This window comes from Bufo bufo, chromosome 2 (assembly GCF_905171765.1).
Source record: "Bufo bufo chromosome 2, aBufBuf1.1, whole genome shotgun sequence".
NCBI classification, from domain to species: domain Eukaryota; kingdom Metazoa; phylum Chordata; class Amphibia; order Anura; family Bufonidae; genus Bufo; species Bufo bufo.
In genome coordinates, this window is record NC_053390.1 from 433,241,601 (window position 1) to 433,265,993 (window position 24,393).

At 40.8% G+C, this 24,393-nt stretch overlaps 1 protein-coding gene across 1 annotated transcript in view; it reads right to left on the minus strand.

Annotated features, from left to right (window-relative positions):
• The window catches only part of NCAN (neurocan), a 194,811-nt gene that overhangs the window by 141,887 nt on the left and 28,531 nt on the right, over positions 1-24,393 (minus strand). The window contains exons 4-5 of the mRNA XM_040419794.1: positions 12,975-13,376; positions 2,626-2,800 (exon numbers count right to left, since the gene is read on the minus strand). Of these exons, the coding sequence (XP_040275728.1) occupies positions 2,626-2,800; positions 12,975-13,376 (577 nt within the window). The remainder of the gene's footprint in view (positions 1-2,625; positions 2,801-12,974; positions 13,377-24,393) is intronic.

A 24,393-nucleotide genomic window follows, 5' to 3' on the forward strand; every position in this document is an offset into this window, starting at 1 on the left:
GTGGATCCATATTCCAAATGTCAGACAGAACTGATGAAACTTAACATTGCAGAGCGCTCTGAGAAGCTGCTGCACAATCATAATTTCACCAAAGGTTTAGGTAGTTCTCTTCAATATAATAGAACAATTTCTAGTTAACAGTTCAAACGCCCCCCGCTCCAGCGCCGCCTTTTTTCAATCCTCCTGGTCAGGCTTTGTTTACATGGCTGCAGTGGTGACATGCCACCATAATGCATGTGACTGCTGCAGCCAATTTCTGGCCTCAACGGTCTTTTACCCCTTTACCTGTGATTGGCTGCAGTGGTCACGTCTGGTGTATGGGCCCGTCATTGTTGCAGCCAAGAAGACGCCATGGCTGCAGTGTAGGATATGATCGGAGGGGCAACACTGGAGTGGTGAGGGTTTGAACCAGTAAGTAAAACTTTTTCATTATTATTTTAACCCCTTCTCTACCATTATTACTTTAACTTTATTTTCAAGAGTTTGGACAGGGTTAGCAAAACATGGCTGTTTTTGTACAGCACCACACTTTATCCACAAGTTGCGTGTGGTGTGGTATTGCATACCAGCTTTGTATGCTGCAATGGAGCTGAGCAGCAAGACACATCCCGTGGACAAGTGTGGTGCTGTTTCTAAAAGAAAACCACGTGTTATTAATTTTTACTGTCCCTGCACTCTCCATCACTATCCATATATACAGATTAGGAAGAGGCAGTTCCACTTCATGCTGCGGTCCAGGCTATCATGTTATAACTGGGGGCTGGGTAACCGCACAAACTGTGCAATGAGGCTGAACAGCCTTGTACGAACTCTCTGGGGGTGTTATTCTAGTTGTAACTGTGGCTAATATGTCTTCCCCAGTTACAGGATAAATCATCAATAAAGAATTTAAAAATGTAATGCCAAAGGTCTTGTCTGGCTTTATGGGGGCACAAAGTGTAAAATACAAAGTAAATAAATACAAAATGAAAATAAGAAAACACCACCACATGAAACACCATAGCTTCTAAACCCGAACCTGGTGATCATAAACTTTAATAGAGGGTTGATCGTCTGACCCCTTAGAGACAGTTGTTGGTTGTGGGCTGGCCTCACCTCTAAAGGGGGCTGTGTAGAGTAGCTAGAATGTGCAGCTAGCAGTCAGTATACAGCTAGCAGTCAATGTGTGAGCAGCAATAGTGGCTAACTGGTGTCTCAGGAGAAGCACCAAACGGTGTTATACCAGCCCTGCAAGCTAATAGAGATCAGAAAAGTGACTAGAAACCTATGCCCAAGAAGGAAGCATTGAAGTTTTCAGAAAGTTGAGGGCCATTACAAGAGAGTAGATAGATAAAATACCAATACAAGTATTGAGGCTATGGACGTCACTGCATTTGGTGGCGGAGAAGCTTTAGGCAACCTGCCATATTACTGAGACAAACTGGCTATCTGTTAAAGACTACACCCTGCAGTTGGGCATTGTAGTGCTAGACTGAGAGTGAATATTAACTGTGAAAGAGAGTTTGCACCCCTTGCCCAAATGAGAAGTTTGTTTGGATTAACTGAAAAGAGACTCCGAAAAGCATTTATTGTAAGGCCTATGTCCCCATATACAGCCTTTGTAACACTGTGCATGTAACCTGGAAAGACTGAACTACTTTTGCAAGTTCACACCATTACTCTTAAGAAGCCCTGCCTGAAACCCTAAAACTTGCTGACACCAAGGGCACCCCATCTAACACCAGGCAGGAGCCACAAAGCCATGCTGTGCCTCAAGGGGAAAAAGGGTTGCTACCCTCCCATTACTGCACAGCCCAGGGAGTGCCAAAGTGAGGACTGCTACCATGACTACTACAGACAGGAGATGGGTGGGCTTGCAGCAGTGATTCTGTGACTAGGACAGTGGCCGAGAATCCGACAGATAATCATTAAAGAGAGTTCATATGAATGCTCCTTATTAATTATCTAGTGGTGTAAAGGTGCCATTGATTACCCGACGAATGAGTGAAGCGCTCGTTTGTCGGGTAATTGGATCGGTTGTGTAGGCACCAAAATCGTCATTTGCCGGCAGCAGATTGTGGTGTGTTAACAGCCTCTGCTGCCGGCAAACAACGAATCTGTATAGGGACGAGCGATGGCATAACTATCTCCCCCCCCCCCCCCACATACTGTGGAGGAGATCGCTGCATGTCTCCTTCACTGATGAACAGTTCCTTTCCGGGAAGGAATGCTTTCTTCCAAACAATTGCTTGCAAAATTAGCCAGTGTAAAGGGACCTTAAGAAGCCACTCCAATGACTCAATGACCAGCCCTTACATATAGAAAGGTGCGATTTCAAAGTGTGATTACAATAGAATACCAAGAGTGAGAATTTTGAAAGAGACAGCAATTATTTTGCTGTGATGTGATCTACAGTGCCATATAATGAGATGCATATGGCAAATTGTGAGGACACGCTCCCTTTAATTAATCTGTCTGAGTATTCAAGTGTTAAAAAGCTGAGCTGCAGGGCGTATTAACTATTATAGAAAGAGTATTATTTTACCTTATTGATCATGAAAAACAACACATTTTTTAGTGTATGTTACTCTAACTGTACAATTTCTAAAGGCGTTATAATAGATATATTGTGTGTGGAAATTGCACCTCACAGTTCGATCAGATAGCCATCCTGCATCACAGTTGTCCAAGCCATCCTCAAATGCAGCCTGCAGCTGCTCCGGAGACGCAATGACACCAGAGTTCTCTTCACAGGAGCGTACCGCATCGGGGAATGTCAGGGCATATCTGTTACTAGCAGCCCGGTAATGAAACACCAAACCTGAAAAAAAGAGAGAAGTTTTCTTTTTGTATGCTTCACACATAACATCAGAGCACAGCATTATACCATAAATTAATTATTTCATGATTTGCTTACTTTTATAGATTTCCTTTATTTTTCAAACTTCCAAGTGAGCAGGAATAATAATGTTACTTATGGCAGTTTTGTTACAATGCACCATAATACTATAGAGAAGCAATGCTTTTTATATGTCTTCTTGAAGCTGGCACAGAAAACTGTTTAATGTGAACGAAGGAAATAAAAGCTGTATCCCATCTACTGCAGTCATTGTTTAGCCTTTACAATTTCACAATGAGTTTCTATAAACCTGATTTACAGGAATGAAGGTCTAATAAGAGTCTTAAGAGCCCCATACAAATTATATTTTACCCCAGACCAGGGTACTTGCAAACTGTTCATGTTGTATAATATTATTTAATGCTATTTAATATGTTCATGCTTTGAACTGTATCTACCATATCTTTGTGTGGATGAGATGGGGTTATTTACCCTGGCTCAACCCCTGCAGGAAGTTTGGGTGTAGATTCAGTCTAGTGTTAGCAGTGAAAGAGAGAGGAAGCTGCTGCATGTGCTCCACTCCTTAACGGACTGGACTAACGTTACAGAGAATCACCTTCTCTGAGGAATATCTACTGAGAAAAAGACCTCACCATTTCTACAGTACTCAGGGAAGAGTGAGATAAAACAGAAAGAGCCAAGAAGGTCAGGAAGCTGTATGACCAAGCACTGGAGTCAGCCAGTAAGGTATTTGCTGATCAAAGCTATAGACATTGTTGAGACATCCTTCACACTTGGACACAACCTGTCCAGTCATATTTTAACCCTGCATCCCTCAGTTGGAAATGACAGCCACCATTGCAAAAGTATTATTGTAATCCATAGATTCTGCAGAAAGAGACTTTGGCAAGATAGAGAGGAAAGAGTACTATCATTTGCTTCCTTACTCAAATCCATACATTGCTATCTGGAAAGATTTGGTTGTACTACAACTCCCATTCCTAACTTTAGTACAGGGAGACGTCTGTTTTCTACCTCTGGCCTGGTTACTGACTCCTGCCCCATACATCAGCCACTGCACCCTACACCTCTTGTCTTGCACCCACAGCAAACTTACAACATCAGGAGCATACCAACTACCATCAGCTAGGAGCCCCAACATCAGCATGTGCAGTGAGGGAAGAAATGTTGCACCCTCCTTTCACTCATGGCCCCAAGGAGCTTTGGTGTAAGGATTGCCACTGTGACTGACTGTTACAGCCAGAGCCACTACCACACCCATCCTCTGCCCCTGCTCTTCATGGGCTTGCAGCAATTAGGCTACTGTTGGCCATGAATCCATCTCCCTGGAGAGTTAATGTCAGGTGGGGAGAGAAGGATAAGCGTAGTGGATTTCATCACGCAATCCTTTCATTCTCCTAGTAGAGGAAAAAAAAGGGTTGGAGAACCACACCTGAGGCACTGCCATCAAAGGACTTGAAGTCAGGTAAATATAATAAAAAAGTTTCTTTAAAGGATAACTGTCACATTTAGACCCTAATTTAAATTTTCATATATGTAGTTATTAATAACATGATATTCCAGAATCAGTTACTATTAGACTGACTTACCTCATATTTAATAAGATTCAGCCCTTAGCAACCAGTCTGCATAAAACTGTAATTTCACTATTCAGTTAAGATGGCCGCCACTGCCCTCACCCTGAGGCTAATCCCGCCTGCCCTCACTAGCCAGTAACAATAGCCCCCCAAAAGTGTCAGTAACCAGAGCTCTCCCCCCTAAAGGGTTAATTTCCTGCAGCACAAAGGGGTCCTCTTACCACATGTTGCTTTCATTTATGCACTGAGCAGATGGCAGATCTCCCTTCCCTGGTCTGCGCTGCTTCAACTCTGCATTGTCCAGCTCTGCTGAGTAAGGGAGCGTCTACCAAGCGCAGGGACAGGGAGAAGTGCACACAGCCCAGGCACTGTTATCAGCTGCTGGGGAGGACCTGGCTTTAATCATTTACTTACAGTCCCTGGCTGTCAGTAATCTGACCTTGCACGCAGCCTGCTTCTGCGTCCTCCGTCCTTCAACAGATAGACGGACCATGCCTAGCAAACCTATTTTAAGCACAGGTAAAAGTAGGCAGTACAGGGAACAAAAATGTGGAATTAAGAGGTAATTGAATACACAGTGAAAAGTTTAAATAGGGCCACCAAGGCGATATTAATCACCACAATCCAATACTCCAAAAAAAAAAAAACATATGACAGTTATCCTTTAATTAAGTCTACGCGTTTCAAGGGTGGCTAGCCCTCTTCATCAGCTCTATTACTGCTGTTTTCACTTTTTCTGAATTTTACTAATGTTATGTTACATTATGGACAGGAATAGTTGCTGACAACACAAAACGACTTCTATGTCACAGCAAGCCAAGGAATAAAATAGACTTCCCTAGCAGAGAATGAAACATATGAGAACAATGCTATAACAATGCCTCTAGCCAGAGGTGTGAAAAAAGGATCAGTGTATACAGCTGGCAGTAATGCTTCATGCATTCCTAATATTTAGGCTCAAATGTTACTTTAATAGTTAAATAGATTTGTGAAAGCCTATGTCAATCTTTTGTCCCAATGCATCTAAAGTACAGTAAAATACTGTATGAAACAATTTTGCTAACAGTCTTGATTACAAATATCATAGTATTTTGTGTTCACAGCTTATTCAGGTCTATATGTGGTAACAACATACAAACAGACTTTGTGTAGTCTGATCCTCTTGTTATAATTGATTTCCATCTATCCCTCCTATTTCTAATACAGATAACATTTAGTAGGCTAGCAAGAAGTACGGGACAGATAAAAGGAGCATGAATGCAGAGTCAGACTACACAAGGTTTGCTTGTTGTCTGTTACCATGGAGACATACAGGTAAATATTGAAGTTTTACACACACGATGCACAAACATTAAACCCTTTCTGACATCCACCATACAATTACAGCAGAAAATGAGTCTTTAAAGATGGTCAGAAGGTGAGCATGTACCATAGCTGTTGGATGACTGCAGGAGCCATTCAGTAGCTTTGGCAGCTGTAAGCATTGTGAAGGCTCCTATGCCTGCCATAGTAGTTCCTATTGAGCCCTTTCTGGACACAGCAATTTTACCACAGACTGCAACAGAATAATATAAATTTATTGTGGCACTGTAGACTGTACACTGGTCAGTAGGTTTTTATTCAATTCAGCATTCCAAGGTAAAATACATTTTCTTCTAGCCTATAAAGCATATTATGTAATCGTTACTTAAAGGGAATGCGTCATCAGAAAATGACCTGTTGTTTAAATCATGTTTTTATGTTTTAAATTTTTTTTTAATTATGTTATTTTTAATTTTCCATTTCAATATCTATAGTTAAACAAACACCATAAAATCCAGCAGTTTTTGCACTGGCCACTAAGTCTAATACTAGGCGCCACTTCTTGGTCTGTACAGATCACTTTACTGCAGTTATCTGCTTAACTGTCATTCTAATCCTGTTTGTAATGATATCAACTCTGTGTATAGATAAGACAGGATCCACCATTCACAATAGGTGATATCACAGCTTATCTATTCTTTCCTTGTACAATAACCTCTGTACAGGTCACAGAGCATACATACAAAACTGTCCCATAAAAGTCAATGCCCATTGTGTCTATGGCCCATGTAGCTGCTGAAAAGCTATTTTCTTAATGCTTTCTAAATGCTGTTAAGAACAGCTTAGGCAAGATGGCGGCCCCCATAATCATGTTCAGGAAATAGAATAAAAAAATCTGTAATCAGAAGATAAAAAAAGATTAGAAAAAAAAGGATATGTGTCTCTATCTGGTTTTAACTGGCAGATAAAATTTTTGGTGACACATTTCCTTTAAATAAAAGCATAGCATAAACAACCAATTAAAAATAAGCATAGACGAATTAAAAATATAAAATAATTCAAAATAGTTCAGGCACTAAGATACTGAGGTCCACAAGGATCTAATTCAGCAGTAATGCTGGTCCTTTGCGTCCTACTGCGAAGCAAAAATCCCTTGATATGTTTATAGTAGAAGTATTATAATTGCCTGTGTATAAAGTCATATTCAATGGCTAGTGACCTTAATAGTTATTCATAGGTGCTCATTTAAATATAGGCAGATGTTAGTCCTGCTTTAGAATGTAGCCTGCATGCATATAACTTGATTACAGCCATAATATCTTGTATGTCAGTTCGAACCTTTGCTGGTATTGCTTCCAGTGCTGCTACAATATTTCCTTTATCATTGTGTGGGAACGCACCCGTTCAAAGTAGATCCTTAAACACCGAGTTGCTTTGTACAATTGCGCCTTAGCACCAGTGAAAATAAAATGTTACCTCAAATCTCATTAAACACACTAGCACTTGTCTGCGCTCATATATACACAATTTCGGGACTCTACTCAGCCCCGGGAGTATACTGATTCCAAAAAGCTGAAGTTATATTCCAGCTGGATACATACAACAGGCGCCTGTTGCAAACATCCTGGTCACTATTAGGGCCCGTTCACGTGACTTTTTTTTGGCAATGTTTTTCACGTGTTTTACACCGCCAAAAAAACTCCTCTAAAAAGCATTTCAATGGGAGGCAGAAATTGCTGCAAAAAAGAATCTGCGCTGATTCTCCCATTGTGAATAGGAAGCTGAAAAACCACGCCAAAACCGCACCGAAAATCAGCATCAAGATGCGGTAATCTACAGCCTCCAAATACAGTTAGAAGTCAGCCTGGACTTTAGTGCATACAATCTTCCAGCAGAAGAAGCCTGAAGAAATCCAGGCTGACTTCGGAATGCATTTTGAGGCTGTAGGTTACCATATCTTGAAGTTAATAGTGACTGGGATGTTTGCTTCAAGGGTCCCGCATTACAGCTGAATTTCAGCCTCCTGGCCTTTCTTAGGGCCTCAACTATTTTGAATTATTTTATATTTTTTAATTTGTATATGCATATTTTTAATTGGTTCCTTATGCTATGTTTTAATTTACCGGTAAGTAAGCAACGATTATATATGCTTTTTAGGAAGAGAAATGTATTTTACCTTGGAATTGAAAAAAACAAGTTGACCATCATGCGGTGTAGAGTGCCATAATAAATTTATGAGTATTCCTGGTTCTGAGGGTATAGAACACTGTGGGCACTCGACTATACATTCATCCATTTAGTGGTGAGGTGAGCCCACCCAATTTTTTATTTAGTTGCAATAGAATAATATTGCAGTACAAACTCCTGCTTGTACTACTACTTCCATCATTGATTTAGTAAAGAAAGACTTTATTGCAACCAACAGGCCTGATTATTGACACTTTCATCCATTCCCTGGCCCTACATCCATACTGGTATAAGCGATCTAATGCTTACATGTTCAAATCTGCCAGGGGGACCAAAAAGTAAAGGTCAAAAAATATTTCAAAAGTTTTTAACAATATGAAAAAAAAAAATACAAAAATAAATTCTTTCTCCTCATTTTACATATAAAAATAAACAATAATAAAAAAAATCACTAGTATCAGCTCATTTCAGTAACTTCAATTTATCCCCTACATACAGGATATGGGATAATATGGGACTCCCCACCAATCATGAGAATGAGGGCCCTGTAACTTACAGGTTCCACCCTAAATGAATAGAGTGGCAGGTTGGTCGCTCCATTCATCTCTATGGGACTACTGGAGATATAGTAGCCAGGTGCAGCACACAGCTATTTCTGGCAGGTTCCACAAAGATGAATTGAGCTCCAATGTGCATGCTCTACCTGCCTCTCAATACATTTTGGTTAGCCCTGTGGTGCCCCCGTTCTTATGACTGGTGGGAATCCAAGATTCTCAGGAGTAAAACTCCATCAATTTAATAGTCATCCTATATCCTGTGTATAGGAGTTACTTGAAGTTACTGGAATACCCAATAGTATAATTATTCTGGAAACGTGAACTTGTTTAACTCAGTCCCCAACCCTAATATAATAATAATAATGAAGAAACACATTGTTTTTGGACTGCCAATACAATGGATGACACCTTCTGGTCTAAAAATGTTGTTCTTCATAAAGTGTTTGTTCCTTTGATCCCAGTACACCATAACCTCATTGTTTATCCTGCTATTTGTCTCTTGTGCATCACCAAAAAATACAAGGGGCTTTAAAAAAATCTTAGTCATATCTTTCATTTTGTAAGAAACATTAAATTTCAAAATTAAGAACCATTTGCCAGATGAGAATCCTTGTAGGGCAGGAGACTTGAACTCCCTTCTGCATCTTGCTTCTTAGTTTTTATATATGTTTTATATATCTATCCACACATTGAGATACTCCAGATAGATCACACACTCACGACTCCCTTCTTATAGAAGGAGGCACAAGACAACCCGCTCTTTATTCACAATGGAAGCATCCACTTCTCAATACCCTTCTACTGGCACAACGTAACCCACTCTACACCCACGCTCCACTACTCAATATGCAATCATTAGCTTTATGGTAAAATCGCTGTATTTCTATTGAGGCCTGCCAGAAGACTTTGCTATGGCAGACCTGGGAACCTTTACAAGCCTCCCGGCTGCCAGAGCAACTGAATAGCGCCTCAGATTTCAGCGCAAGGGAGCCATTGGTCACTGAGAGCTGCCTGTTCCCAGGTAGTGACCCCTCAGATGCTGTGGTCGCATGCAACTGGCTAGAAGAGAAACTGGTCTCTGGGCAGTAAACAATTAGAACTCAGCTTTTATGCCTTAAAGAAGAACTCTTGATATTTTTATTCTCTGACCTGTTAGAAAGGTAGATGATGTAATCTGTAGTGAATGTAATCTTCTCACCAGTGACTGTATTTGTGAGCTATCCCCTCCCTTTTGATCCTCAGCTGTGTCGTGTGACCAGCAATCAGATTCTCCAACTAACACAGGACAGGAAATTAGTTACATCTCTATTCATTCCTATGAGGCTGACATTAAGGCTCCCATAGTAAAGAGAAACTGGCTTCCTGTCCACACATAAGATGCTGTGTTATTTGGAAAGTGAAAGTCTGATTGCTGGTCACATGACACAGCTGAGAAGCAGAAGGGAGGGGATAACTCACAAATACAGACACTGGTAAGAAGATTATCTTCACTACAGTTTACATCATGTTCCTTTCTAGCAGGCCAGGGAATAACATTTTTGTGGGAGTTCTTTAAACAGTTCTGGAAAAATGAAAGATGTCCTATTATTAGTTGGGCTGTTAGACAGTGTTGATAAATGAATGACTACACATTGTGCTATTGTCATTGTACCTTAAATACCCTTTTTTCTAAGACTTAGAAAGCATTTTGCATCTATGATGTTGGATATTCATTTGAACTGGGATATCTAGGTTTTGTTCGTTTTGTAAAAAATCTGATCAATAACATCATATATCACAAAGCATAAACTTGCAGAAGCTTCGGGAGCTAGACAGCTATTCCTTAACAACATTAAGATGACAATTTAGAGGTATCATCTAGGTAATAATTCTGTCTCCTGCAAAACCACTCCAATTCAAGTTTATAGCACTAGATCTACAGCTGCTACAGTGTGAATTGCCGCTTCCCAGTAAAGATCAAGTTATATCGTAACCTAATGTTTGCCCATTTATTCCATGAAAATGGAAGATGACAATAATGGAGCCCAATGCCCTACTAACACACATTTAAAGAAGCAAGCACTAGATTATATTCTGAATAATAAAGCGATGATGCTGTAATGTACATGTAAATCAATCTGTATGAAGCCTAGTACAAACACTGCACATAGCGGTCCAGAGCTGTCCTGTAGATTTACATAATTGCTATTAATTACCAAAGCAAGCAAGCTGTGAACAGGCAGACACTGAGAGGGGGAGTGCGACAATACATAGAACAGGGCCAACACTGTGAAGGGGCCAAAAAGCTGTGAGGAGGTGAGAACAGATGGGAGAGAGGATGCTGCTCTGAAAAAAAAATAAGGGAAAAAAAAGATGTTGTGGAGGTGCCAGGATTCAGAAATATGCAGTTACAGCTGCTTTCAGGATGAGAGCCTCTAAATGTGATCCTCTCTGATCACATCAAGTAACGAAAGCTGCAAAGAGGAGGACAAGGGAAATGGCTGTTTGCAGAGAAGCAAGCAAATAAGAGAGCTATATTAGATGTCAATAAGAGAAGGACAATGTAGAGACACCTGGACTCACATGAAGAATGAAGGAGGCAGCGAGATGGTATATGAATAGAGGTGAATGTGAAACAGATTGATAGCACAATGGATAATGTTGAGGGTATGTGACTGGCAAGAAACTGCAGGAATGAAGGATGTACCGTAAATCAGAGGGAAATCAAAAAGAAATGAGAGCGACAAGGATAAAGAGGAGCTGCCAATGCAAATGAAATTGGGTGGGTGGAAGAATGAGTGTGGCACAGGAGGTATAAAGAGGAACAGGACAATCGTTATGACAGCATATGTGAAATACAAAGGGTTTGGCTGCATGTGATATGAATGGCAAAGTGCACTGAAAAGTCAATTATAAGTAGTGAAAAACTATAAAAAATGACAAATGGTGACCAAAAGTCTAAAAGACATAATTGGGATCAGTAATGTAATGAAAATGTCTGGACTCCCATAAAAATTGTATATAAAGTCACACGTACAAAGAATTTTCACTGCCAGTAATGGTTGTAATTGATCGCAATCTAGAACATGTATATGATATTTAAATATCTATAGCTACAACTTGTCCTTGTATGTAATCTGTAGATATATAGATGGATGTGAGATAGAAATGAGATAGATAGATAGATAGATAACAGACAGATAGATAGATAGATAGATAGATAGATAGATAGATAGATAGATAACAGACAATTAGATAGATAGATAGATAGATAGATAGATAACAGACAATTAGATAGATAGATAGATAGATAGATAGATAACAGACAGATAGATAGATGTGAGATAGATATGAGAGAGATGATAGATAGATAGATAGATAGATAGATAGATAGATAGATAGATAGATAGATAGATAAACAGATAGATGTGAGATAGATAGATATGAGAGAGATGATAGATAGATATAGATAGATAGATTACTATTAGATAGATAAATGATAATTATTATTATTATTATTTATTATTAAAGCGCAATTCATTCCATAGCGCTGTACATATGATAAGCGGTGCACATACATAATACAGACAATGGCACTAACCATAAACAAGACGAGTTACTGGTACAGGAGGAGAGAGGGCCTTGCCCATGAGAGCTTACAATCTACATGGTATGGGAGAAGGACACAGTAGGTGCGGGTGAAGCTGGTCATGGCGGTATAGAGGCAGCAGGGTCACTGGTTGTAGGCTTGTCTGAAGAGGTGGGTTTTCAGGTTTCTTTTGAAGGATTCCACTGTAGGTGAGAGTCTGATATGTTGGGGTAGCGAGTTCCAGAGTATGGGGGATGCACGGGAGAAATCTTGGAGGCGATTGTGGGAAGAGGTGATAAGAGGAGAGGAGAGAAGGAGGTCTTGTGAGGATCGGAGAGTGCATGTGGGACTGTATTGGGAAAGTAGCTCAGAGATGTAGGGAGGGGACAGGTTATGGACGGCCTTGTATGTATTTGTTAGTACTTTGAAGTGAATTCGCTGGGCAATGGGGAGCCAGTGAAGGGATAGGCAGAGGGGAGAGGCAGAGGAGTAATAGGGTGAGAGGTGGATTAGTCGGGCAGAAGAGTTGAGGATAGATTGGAGGGGTGCGAGAGTGCTAGATGGAACGCCACAGAGGAGAGTGTTGCAGTAGTCTAGGAGGGAGATGATGAGGGCATGTACAAGCATTTTCGCAGATTCAAAGTTAAGGAAAGCGCGGATGCGGGAGATGTTTTTTAAGTTGGAGGCGGCAGGTGGTGGAATTAATTAAAGGTGAAATCCCAATATTAATACCAACAAAAGCTATGAGTTCAATGTCCATTAATATAATCCAAAGAACATTGGTCAGCAACTTCTGGCACTCCAGCTGTGGTGAAACTATGACTCCCAGCACACTTGCTCAACTGTTCTTAGAACTCCCATAGAGGTAAAGGGGCATGCTGGGAGTTGTAGTTTCACAACAGCTGGAGTGCTGGAGTCATAGAATATAAAAAAAAGACACCTACCAGTAACTTCAAGGGGCACAGTGTCTTGCTCATCTTCAATTCCCAGGACAATTTCACAACGATATAGACCTGAGTCACTGGCACGAGCATTGGACAAAACCAAGGTGGCATTGTGTCTGTTATGGGCATATCCAGGCAGAGACACTCTCCCCTCATAACCTCTAGATATTTTTACCACGTTCTCTTTTGCCACAAGAACAGCTATCTCTTTCTTGCCCGGCCCAGGCTGAATTTTACTCCATTTAATGCGCGGTAAATCTGAGACCACATTGTATGCTTGCACGGATTGGGTAGGACGTAGAGAGAAAAGACAAGAAAGGGCCACAGACTGTGCCAAACCACACTGCACAAGGCCATGTTGATGTCTATGGATATGAAGAGGTTTAACTTTTTCTCCATTACCTGGATAAAAAAAATTAAGGAAATTATGTCAAAAATCTACTCATGTAAAAATTTCCTCATATCAAAGTTGTTCTTGTTATTTGCTGAAATGTGTGCTTATCAACTGATATCACCAGGCGGCCACTGACTGCCCCTGAAGGTATGGTTCAATGGCCATTAAATTAATAATATAAGGTTATTCTGAATCCTTCAGAGCTGGAGCCTCTTTGGCTAATAGTCGGGGTTTCCGAGCAGGAGATCCCTCTCTATGTTCCTAATCTCATTCTCTATTAGTCATAAGTCTTTGAAAGACAACATCTTATTTCATCTTTTCTTTTTAGTTCATCCCCATCAAAGCTACAAAGGCTATTGAACTAATAATTGGAGACAGAGAAGGTTTAAAGAGCACTATGTTAATTTCCATCATAGATGATGACTCGACAGAGTGTCTTTTATGCTATACTCCACTGCCCATTTTGGAGGTTTTGCGGGGCCCTCAGGGTAACATCAATAGATGACCTAAAAGTGTTGTCATGCTATGTGAGTAGACATCATTTTATAAAATGGACATTCAGTAGAACTGCCAATAGCCTCTTCCATGATTTATTTACCCTAGAGGCTATGGGTGAAGTGCATGTTCCTATAGATGTTATTCTCTTCTTCTCTGAGACACTGACCTAAGAGGTCTACAAAGAAGCAAACAATATCAGGTCTACAGCATGACACACCGTGCTAACTAATGCCGGCTGCTGCTGATCACAGCTGAGATTAGAACCAATTTAAGTACTGTCAGAGGAGGGATCCATCCTGCAAGGATTTATTATCCCGCCTGCCGAAGATAAGAATAATCAGAGCCAGCTGTGCCCTCAAGTCTCGAGACTGGATAGAAGCTTGGAGAAGCCATATATCTGTATTGAACATTGTCTTTGTTTGTGGTGTCACTACACTAGGCCTGGCTATTGTTCCAGGGCATGAATACACTTAAGATCCCAAGCAAAGTATTATGGAGTCCCCTGAGGCTCATTTACACAAAGAACTGTAGGAAAGAATTGCTTATATTTCAGACCTTTATATTGTATTTGTTTCTGTTGCCTTCATTCTATTGCATGCTTTCTCCACTATCCCTTTTGCTTACAAAACATCAACTGTTCATGTCATATTATGTCATTTCTTTCACTGTGTTGCCTCTTCTCTATCTTCAGTTCATCCCATGGGATAGATAAGATAAGAATTGAGAGTCCCCAGTCATTAATACCTAATGGCTAACTGCATGGGTAGTAATACACACTACTTAGATCTCTTCATCAGGCATCAGGAGCACTTTCCTTAAAGAGGACCTTTCATCAGTTTTGACATAGGCTAATTATGGTATTACCCAGGGGCATAGCTAAAGGCTCATGGGCCCTGGTGCAAGAGATCAGCTTGGGCCCCCTACTTTGTGGCAAGGGATAGGGAAACACATAGCCTTTGTGCCACCTGAGGCAAAAATTGAAACAGCACCCCCCTCAATCCAAATTCTTGACCTAACCCCTTCTCTTAAGCCAGAGGTGTAACTTGACCAGCATGTAGGGTCTTTGGGCCCCCTCAGTCTCCTGGGCCCTCTGTACCCCCTATAGCTACACCCCTGGTATTACCTTGTAGGGCGGCTCCCACTGATGGCATGGGTGTATTTTTTTTTCAACCCCCCAGTTCATCCGCTGTGGCCCCCCGATGATTTGATGCACTGTATTATAATGAGCATTAAACTCGCAACGGGGAGGAGACGCAGTCTTCTGCTGTGGGGGTCTCCTTCTGCCTGGCTGTGAGCGCGATCCAATCAGAGCGGACCACTCACAGCCAGGGAGAAGGAGACGCCCACAGCAGAAGACTGCGTCTCCTCCCCGTTGCGAGTTTAATGCTCATTATAATACAACACTCCAAATCATCGGGGGTCCACAGTGGACGAACGGAGGTGGGTTTGAAAAATAAATAAATACACCCATGGCATCAGTGGGGGCCACCCTACAAGGTAATACCATAATTAGCCTATGTCAAAACTGATGAAAGGTCCTCTTTAAGTAATTAGAATGACATAAATCCATTTGACACATGGATTTCTGTTCTGAGTGTGTCAAAAGTTGTCATGTCTACAAAAGAGATGATTTGTCTCCCTGTATTTTCAGGTTTGTGTACTGTGGGAAGCATTTAAAATATCCTGATTCATGGACTTTATGGAATAAAGTCATCTGCTTTATTGTAAGACAGACCATCAATACTCATTTTTAGTTTATTTGTGTATTCCTCTGTAGGGTCAGCCTCTAGTTTTGAGTAGTAGTGTGTGTCTGTCAGTTGTCAATGTGATTCCTCAACTAGTTTGATGTGTTTATCAGGACTATTGCACCACCTTTGTGCTTCCTCAACTAGTCTGATGTGTTCATCCGGACAATTGCACCACCTTTGTCTACTGGTTATATTATGATTTTCATAAGCTAGATTTACACGGCCCAATGTAAGAGATGATTATCGGGAACGAACGTTGCTACGAACACCTATACCCAATAATCTGCCCGTCTAAAGGTAAACGAGAAAAACACGAACACATCAATCATGGTTCCAGCGCAGAGGATCGTGCTCACTAAACAGCACTCTGCTGCCCAGGAACAATGATTTTATATGGGGATAAGCGACAGCAGCAGCCGTCACTCGTTCTCATACTGTGGAGGTGATCACTGCATGTAAATAGTACTTTATCTCCACGTAATGGCCAGCCAATTGTTGGGAAGGACTGCTTCGTTCCTAACAATCGGCTGCTCTAAATGCACCTTTATTGTTTTTCAAAGACTGTTTTGCTTTACATCAATTGTCTCATTTCCCACATTGTTCATTGTGTCCTTTTGTGTATAAATATGTGACTCTTTAGATATTATCTTATACCATGCCTGATGAAGAGACCTAAGTTGTGTGTTAATCCTGCTATTTGTTAATGTACTGCTATTGCACATTCTTATACGGATTCATTGTTTCATTGCAGCAATTTATCAGATGAATGAGTGTTTTGCTTGTTCATTTGGTGACCTGTAGCACCTTTACATGGGTAGACTGTTGAAACGAGTGTTCATAGGAATGTTCATTCCCGATAATCTGTCCGATGACTGGGCAGTTTAAATGCGCCTTTAGACTAGGGGAGAATTAATAATTTGCTGTGTTTTTTGTGTCATTTTTAAGTATGTTTTTGCTTTGTGAGCTTGTGCACAGTAATAAAATATTTGGCACAAGAGCAATGTGTTGTACGCCTATGACTGTAAAAGTACACTGGGGGGTAGCCTAGCGTGTAGATGCAACTTTTTTATGACTTTTGGAAAAATTGCACACAGTAAATGCACCATAATCCAGGTGTAATTTCAGTTTTTACATTCAGATCTTCTAGAAAACTGGCGAACAGTGGCATACACAGGGAAAAGTTGCCGGATTTTGTGCAGAAAATTACATGTGCCAAACTTTGCATTAAATTACCGCCAAAAAACATGTTCTTCCAATTATATGTTTCCTCCTAGGTGATTAAATTCACCCTGAATCAGTAAACATGTAAAATACATTAATAAGAAACCAACAGTCTACTTAATTCAATTCACATAAACTAACACTGTCAATATAGCAAAGCAATAAAAAATGTGAGAACGTTGTAAACATCTTATGCTTAATAACATGATGGCCACCCATAGATATATTTAAAGGAGTAGTCTGGAACTTTAACATTAATCAGCCTATGTTTAGAATAGATTATACATGTTTGATGAGTGGGAGTCCAACCTCTGGGACACTCAACAATGAGCAAAATGAAGTCCCCATCATTGTTTAGCCAGGCAGGCATTAGCCTCATACACCTTCTCCCATTCATGCCTATTCAATTGCTGATCAGGGGAGGTGGAAAGTGGCTAAGTGGATTTATAAAATGCGCCAGGTTTATTATTGGCATGTGCCTGGTTTTGGATGCAAAACAATAGTGTGAAGTAAGCCAGCCTTGAGTTGGCCTAAGGAAGCGAATAGTAGCTAATTTTTAGCAAGATCCGGAAAATCTACAGTATGTTATATTGTACACCACTGTGATACATTTAATGCATCTTCTGATTGTCTTGGACAAGTTAACCCCTTCATGACACATGATGTACTAGTACGTCATAGCGGCAGGTGACTTGAAACAATTTGACCTACTATTACGTCATGATGCCTGCCTGATCACAGAAGGGGCCCGGCAGTTACTGATAGCCGGGCCCCTGCTGTATCCAACGGCATCGCTGTAAAAGCAGATGCCGGTGGATTCTATGCCGTGGTCAAAGTTTGTAAAATTTGTTTTGAATAACTTGAGGGGTGTAGTTTCTACAATTGGGCCATTTTTGGGTGGTTTCCACTATGTAAGCCCCACAAAGTGACTTCAGAACTGAACTGGTCCTTAAAAAGTGGGTTTTGGAAATGTTCTTAAAAGTTTTAAGAATTGCTTCTAAAATTCTAAGCCTTCCAACATCCTAAGAAAAAATAAAATTACATTTCCAAAATGATGCCAACAAAAAGTAGACATATGGGGAATGTTAAGTAATAAATATTTAATGAGATATCACTTTCTGTTTTAAAAGCAGAGAAATAGAAATGTAGAAAATTGCAAATTTTTTGGTCTAATTTTGGATTTTTTCATAAATAAAGGTGAAATATATTAAGTACAATGTGTCATGAGAAAACAATCTCTGAATGGCTTGGATAAGTAAAAGTGTTCCAAAGTTATTACCACATAAAGTGACAAATGTCAGATTTGCAAAAAATGGCCTGGGCAGGAGGGCGAAAACTGGCCCGGGGTAGAAGGGGTTAATCTGTGGAAATGTTAGCACTTCTATTTTATGTGGCCAAAGTCTCCAAAATTGCTGTCATTTAACTCTATGGCTGTAAAGGGGATTCAGGGTACATACACACGTTCAGGATTCATGTGTGGAGAATCTGCACTGAAATCCTCAGGTGTTCGCAGACAAATCCGTGCGGTCAATCCGCATCAATTGATGCAGATTTTTATGCGGATTTTGTGCGGATTTTCGGCATGCAGATTTACTAAAGGAATGGAGAAAATCCAGTGAGGAAAAATAAAATAAATTGCCAAAATAAATCTGCATTGTGTGCATTGAGAATTTCAAATTCTCATAGAATGCAATGTACATGACCTACGGTGCAGATTTTCTGCACGCAAATCCGCACGGAAAATCCGCACGCAATCCTGATCGTGTGCATTTAGCCTTAAAGTCCTATATCACAAAAATGGATCTCAACCTTTAGATCAGATTCAGACAGCTGATCCAATTTTCCTATGCAAAACTTGGAGGCATCTGTAAATCCGTATGGCATGCGAGTGAGCCCATTCATCCATTTGAATGAATGAGTCTCAGACAGAAAACGTTCCTAGATTGCTGCATGCTTTGAGCTTGTCAGCTGGGTTCAATGGTCCATGGCAAAAAAAAAAACAAACATGAATTATACCATTAACTTTAATGGGTCTGTGTTCTATGCAGGTGCAGTCCGGATAGCTCATGAATAAAAAGTCTGAATCAAGCCTTATAAAAGATGAAAAAACATCACTAACAATAATACAGTATATGTAACATACACAAATATGTTCATGTTCTTTAATACATATCCAACATTTTAAGTATTTCTCTGTGGCAAAACAAGCTAAAAAACAGTACAGTAAGATAAGTCAACATAAGAACACTGCAGTATATACTCCATAATGCCCCGGTCTGGTTGCCACTGGATAGATTTCATAAAATCAATGCAATATTTAGGGACTTAATAAGGACAGGATGTCAGCCCAGGATTAAACTGCAGATTTTGCAATATGCTAAAACGGCAGGGAGATTGGCGGTACCAAATCCGTGGATTTATTATTTAGCAGCGCAGAGTCAGCATCTTAAGGGGTGGATGGAGTGTACACTTAAAGATATGACTAGTCAGATCTTACGTCATACAATAGGTAAGAGTGACCTGGTGTGGATTTTGGAGGGTATGGGAATTCATATCTTGGAGGTAAAGTTGCCTTTAATTGAAATGATAAAAAAAAGTTTGGGATAAGGTCAAGCAGCTGAGAGGGGTCAAAGGCGTTAGTGAAATATCTCCCATATGGAACAATCCCATACTCCCCGAGTTCCTCTCTCTGTCTAGCCTTCAAGAATGGAAAAACAAAGGGATCCTTAGAATAGGAGATCTTTTAGACAATGGAGTGTTTAGGTCCTTTACGGATATACTCCAGATTTCTCGCACTAGATTTTATCAATTCTCATTAATTGCGACACGCGTATGATACTACTTTAAAAAAAGGTACTAGCATCATTAAATTAGAAACAGCCCAAAAACTAATTCTCACAGGAGGTGGAAGGAGAGGGCTGATATCTATGTTGTACACTTTATTACTGGATAAGTTCCTGGATTCTCATCCGTTAACTAGAATCAAAAAATAGGAGAGAGATCTGGGAGGGCTGTCACAAGATGAATGGGAAGACATTTTAGAGGCGATTCCGCTGATCTCACTGAGTGAACAAGGGAAACTATCTCAACTGTTTATCATACATAGAGTGTACAAAACGCCAATATTTCTGAAGCACATAGGCGTCAGAACAGACGCAAAATGCCCAAGGTGCTCTTTTGAGCCAGCTGATTTATTCCACATGTAGCAATGTCAGAGCTTAGACGGATATTGGAACGGTATAATAGAGATAATACATGATAAAATGTCAGTGAGGGTAGATAGGGATCCCAAAATATGTCTTTTAGGATATGTCTCTAAGGTGGGGACAGATCATTATAGAAAGGTTGCGGTGGGTAGACTGTTATACGTAGCCCGAAAACTGATACAGGGAAGTCCTCTAACATTGGAGGAATTCAAGGTAAAAGTTAATAATATGTTGATCTGTGAAAAAGCCGTATTCCTTAAAAGAGGATGCCCACAAAAAGTTGACAAACTATGGAGTGTTTGGTTGTCCAATAGCGGTATCACGATATAGGGAGTAGGAGTGGAGATACATGCGGGAGAGGGGGGGAGGTGTTACAGATAATTATATTTCAAATATTCTAGTGAAAAAAGAAGCTGACAATGCAAAAATAATGTAACAAGAGCTTTGTTTTTCTTGATATGTTATATTGTAAATTGTGTATACACTGCAGAACATGGAAGTCGAATTAAATGAACAAGAAGTTAAAAAAAAAACTCAATATATATTTTCTCACAAACAGCAGAATACTTTTGTATTCTTACCAAAAATGCTTTTTAAAGGGAATGTGTCATCGGAAAATGACACTGAATTGTTTTAATCAAGATTTTATATTAAACATATTTTAACGAATTTTGGTGATTTACATTTTTTTTTATGTTCCATGTCACTATTTAAAAAAAAAATCAAAACCCTGCAGTTTTCCCACTGGTCGCTAAGCCTAATAATATGTTGAGGCTTCGGATTATAATGAAATGTATCACCTATATATAAATAACACAGGATCCACCATTCACAGTAGGTGATGGCCACAGCCTATATACTCCCCCTCCCTACAAAATGACTTCTGCACAGGTCATAGAGCATGCTTAGAAAACTCTCCCATTTCATGTCTATTGTGTCTACACTCCATGAAGCTGCTGTAAAGCATATCTCTAAATGTTGTTAGCAGCAAGATGCCCTCATAATCTGGTAGAGTAAAGAGAATCTTAAAAAATCTACAAATAAATGTGTTCCCATCAATTTCAATGGGTAAAAAATATAGTGTTACATTTCCTAAGTGCTTCCTTCATACATAATTTTTTTTATTTTTATTTTTTAATTTTTTAATTAGAACGAGCAAAAGAAAGGAAAAAAAATGCAGCAAAAAAGGAAAAAGAAAGCTGAAAAAAATCCATAAAAGCACCAAGGAAAAACTGTGTGAAACCAGTCTTGGCCCTCATGCATACAACCGCATTCATATTCACTTCCATGTGCATTCTATTTTTTTCTCTCTCCCATCAATAGATAGGGTTATTCTCTATTCTCAGACCAGAATAGGACATGTTCTATAATTTGCAGAGCAGAAAAATGGATCCATAAAAAATCACTGACGTGTGCATGTACTCAGTGGCATAACTAGAGTTCTATGGGCCTTAGGGCAAACTTTGGATCACCCTCTGCAATCGTTATACCCCTGCATGGACCCAATAAAATTAATGGGTCAGTGTGTTATCGACAAAAATTGTGGATAATACAAGGCTGAAAAATACAGTGGTGTGCATGAGGCCATAAGGAAATCTGAAAACCTTTTATGAGTGGAAATATGTATTATGCATTATGCTCTCAAATACTTGTTCTCTAGCCCCTGTTTGTTGCCATGTTTTATATTTCTTCTTACAAAGACTCTCATAGAAATTTTTATATGTACAGCGAGTCACACACTATATACGATATTTTCTTTTATTATTATAAAATATCCTTCTTATTAATTTTAGTAAGCCACTAACTCATTTGTAATTCTGCTTAATTCACTAGTGACTACATTTCTCAAAATGGGGGTTCTGTTTGATTAAAGGGGTTATCCAGGAGGGTTAGTCCCCCCCCCCCCCCCCCCCGCTGCTCTCTACTTCCTGGCCTAGATTTGACATGCAGGGAATACCTGGAGATGCCTGAACTGCACGCCAGCCTGCAGGGGAGGTGCGAAGTGAAAAGGATAGGAGTGGTGGCTCCAGCAGTGAGGATGGCTGTAGTCCCCATGGTGGCTAATCCCTGCTCTAGCACTCTCCTGAGATGCATGTGCAGTGAATAGAGGGGCATAACCCTTCTTCAACTCAGGGCACACCCTGGACTTTTGAGGTCTCCTGACTGGTGGTGGCTGCAGTGTCCTTGATGTTAAAAAGAAATGAGCAGCAGGCAGGGATGGACTGGGACAATAAAGTGGCCCTGGACTTCAGCCAGACCGGCCCACTTTATTTTTCCCAAACACACTCAAAAAAAAACATAAGTAAAAACATTCCACTGTAAGTATAAACAGGTTTTTTATTTTTACTCTTAATTTAGAAAAAAAAATCCCCCTCCATAATGGTGCCATCCACAGATCCCCCCCATAAGTGTCATCCACAGACCCCCCCCCATAAGTGTCATCCACAGACCCCCCCCATAACAGTGCCATCCACGGATCCCCCTCCCTATAACAGTGCCGTCATCCATAGATCCCCCTCCCCGCCACTCACAGTAGTATACATTAATAAATCGGTATCCTGCAGGCTGCAGACAGTAACTTTAATTTTAACACAGCGCTCATCTCTTTACTACCTTACATTCAGCTCCCTCCAGCCTCCAGTAACAAGTGCGGGCGGCAGCGCTCACTCACTGACGTCACGCGCCTGCGCCGCCTAGTGGGAGGAGCAGGCGTGTGACGTCAGTGAGTGAGCGCCGCCCCCACACTGCCTGCTGTTACTGGAGCTGAGTCAGTGTAAGATAGTAAAGAGATGAGCGCTGATTTTAAAGTTAACACACTGACAGCAAAAAAATTAAAATGGCTCGGGACCGGCCGGGCCCCCCCGGGGTCCGGGCCCCTTACTGGGGTATCGGCTTTACCCCCCTGATGGCGGCCCTGGCCGGCCCATAATTCGATCGGCCCACCGGGATTCTCCCGGTACTCCCGATGGCCAGTCCATCGCTGGCAGCAGGTTGCAAGGCAGGAGAACAGGTAGATGATGACGTTCGAGTATAGAGACCACAGACCAGCAAAATAAAAGTCTCTCCTTTACCGAATAGATGATAGGGGTCAACGTACAAATACATGCAGCAAGCACAGTCATGAAGTATTTCACAGAGCAGGCTTTCCAGAAAGACTGTGTATAGGGGGTGGTTATGATGATGGTCTCTCTCTATCGATACTAGCAATCTTCCCAAATGACCAAAGGTGTCTAGTTCCTCAATATTGTTCTGCAATGCCCAACCATGGGGTGAAGTCTTAGATCAGACGGTCAGTATGCCACAGTAGTGTGACAGCCGCCAGAAGCAATAACCCCAAGCACGGCCTCCATGGTTCACAACCATCTTCAAAATTCAATGCTCCTTTCTCTCGGTTAATTCTTAGCAAAGTTGCTTTTTCTGGCAGTTTTCACTCACAGGAACAGGTCTTCACTGTAGCTTGCTTACTAGCAGACTGTCACTAGCCAGGAGAAAATAGGACAGCCCTTGACCCTGCAACTGTAACTGAGAAACTACCAGTTAGCTATTTTCTTCCTATACATAGCTTTTGCGGGTAACATAGTGCATACAACATAACCATTTCAGCAATGGACCATAACATTAATCATTTAGCTGTGAACCATAGAATTAACCCTTTAGCAGTGAACGAAATTGTCACTGCACCTGCTCAGGCAATCACGTAATGAGGGAGTGTTGAGGGAAGTGTTGGATTTAAATATATATGTATATATGCCCTTACATATATGCATATACACTGCTCAAAAAAATAAAGGGAACACTTAAACAACACAATGTAACTCTAAGTCAATCACACTTCTGTGAAATCAAACTGTCCACTTAGGAAGCAACACTGAGGGACAATCAATTTCACATGCTGTTGTGCAAATGGGATAGACAACAGGTGGAAATTATAGGCAATTAGCAAGACACCCTCAATAAAGGAGTGGTTCTGCAGGTGGTGACAACAGACCACTTCTCAGTTCCTATGCTTCCTGGCTGATGTTTTGGTCACTTTTGAATGCTGGCGGTGCTTTCACTCTAGTGGTAGCATGATACGGAGTCTACAACCCACACAAGTGGCTCAGGTAGTGCAGCTTATCCAGGATGGCACATCAATGCGAGCTGTGGCAAGAAGGTTTGCTGTGTCTGTCAGCGTAGTGTCCAGAGCATGGAGGCGCTACCAGGAGACAGGCCAGTACATCAGGAGACGTGGAGGAGGCCGTAGGAGGGCAACAACCCAGCAGCAGGACCGCTACCTCTGCCTTTGTGCAAGGAGGAACAGGAGGAGCACTGCCAGAGCCCTGCAAAATGACCTCCAGCAGGCCACAAATGTG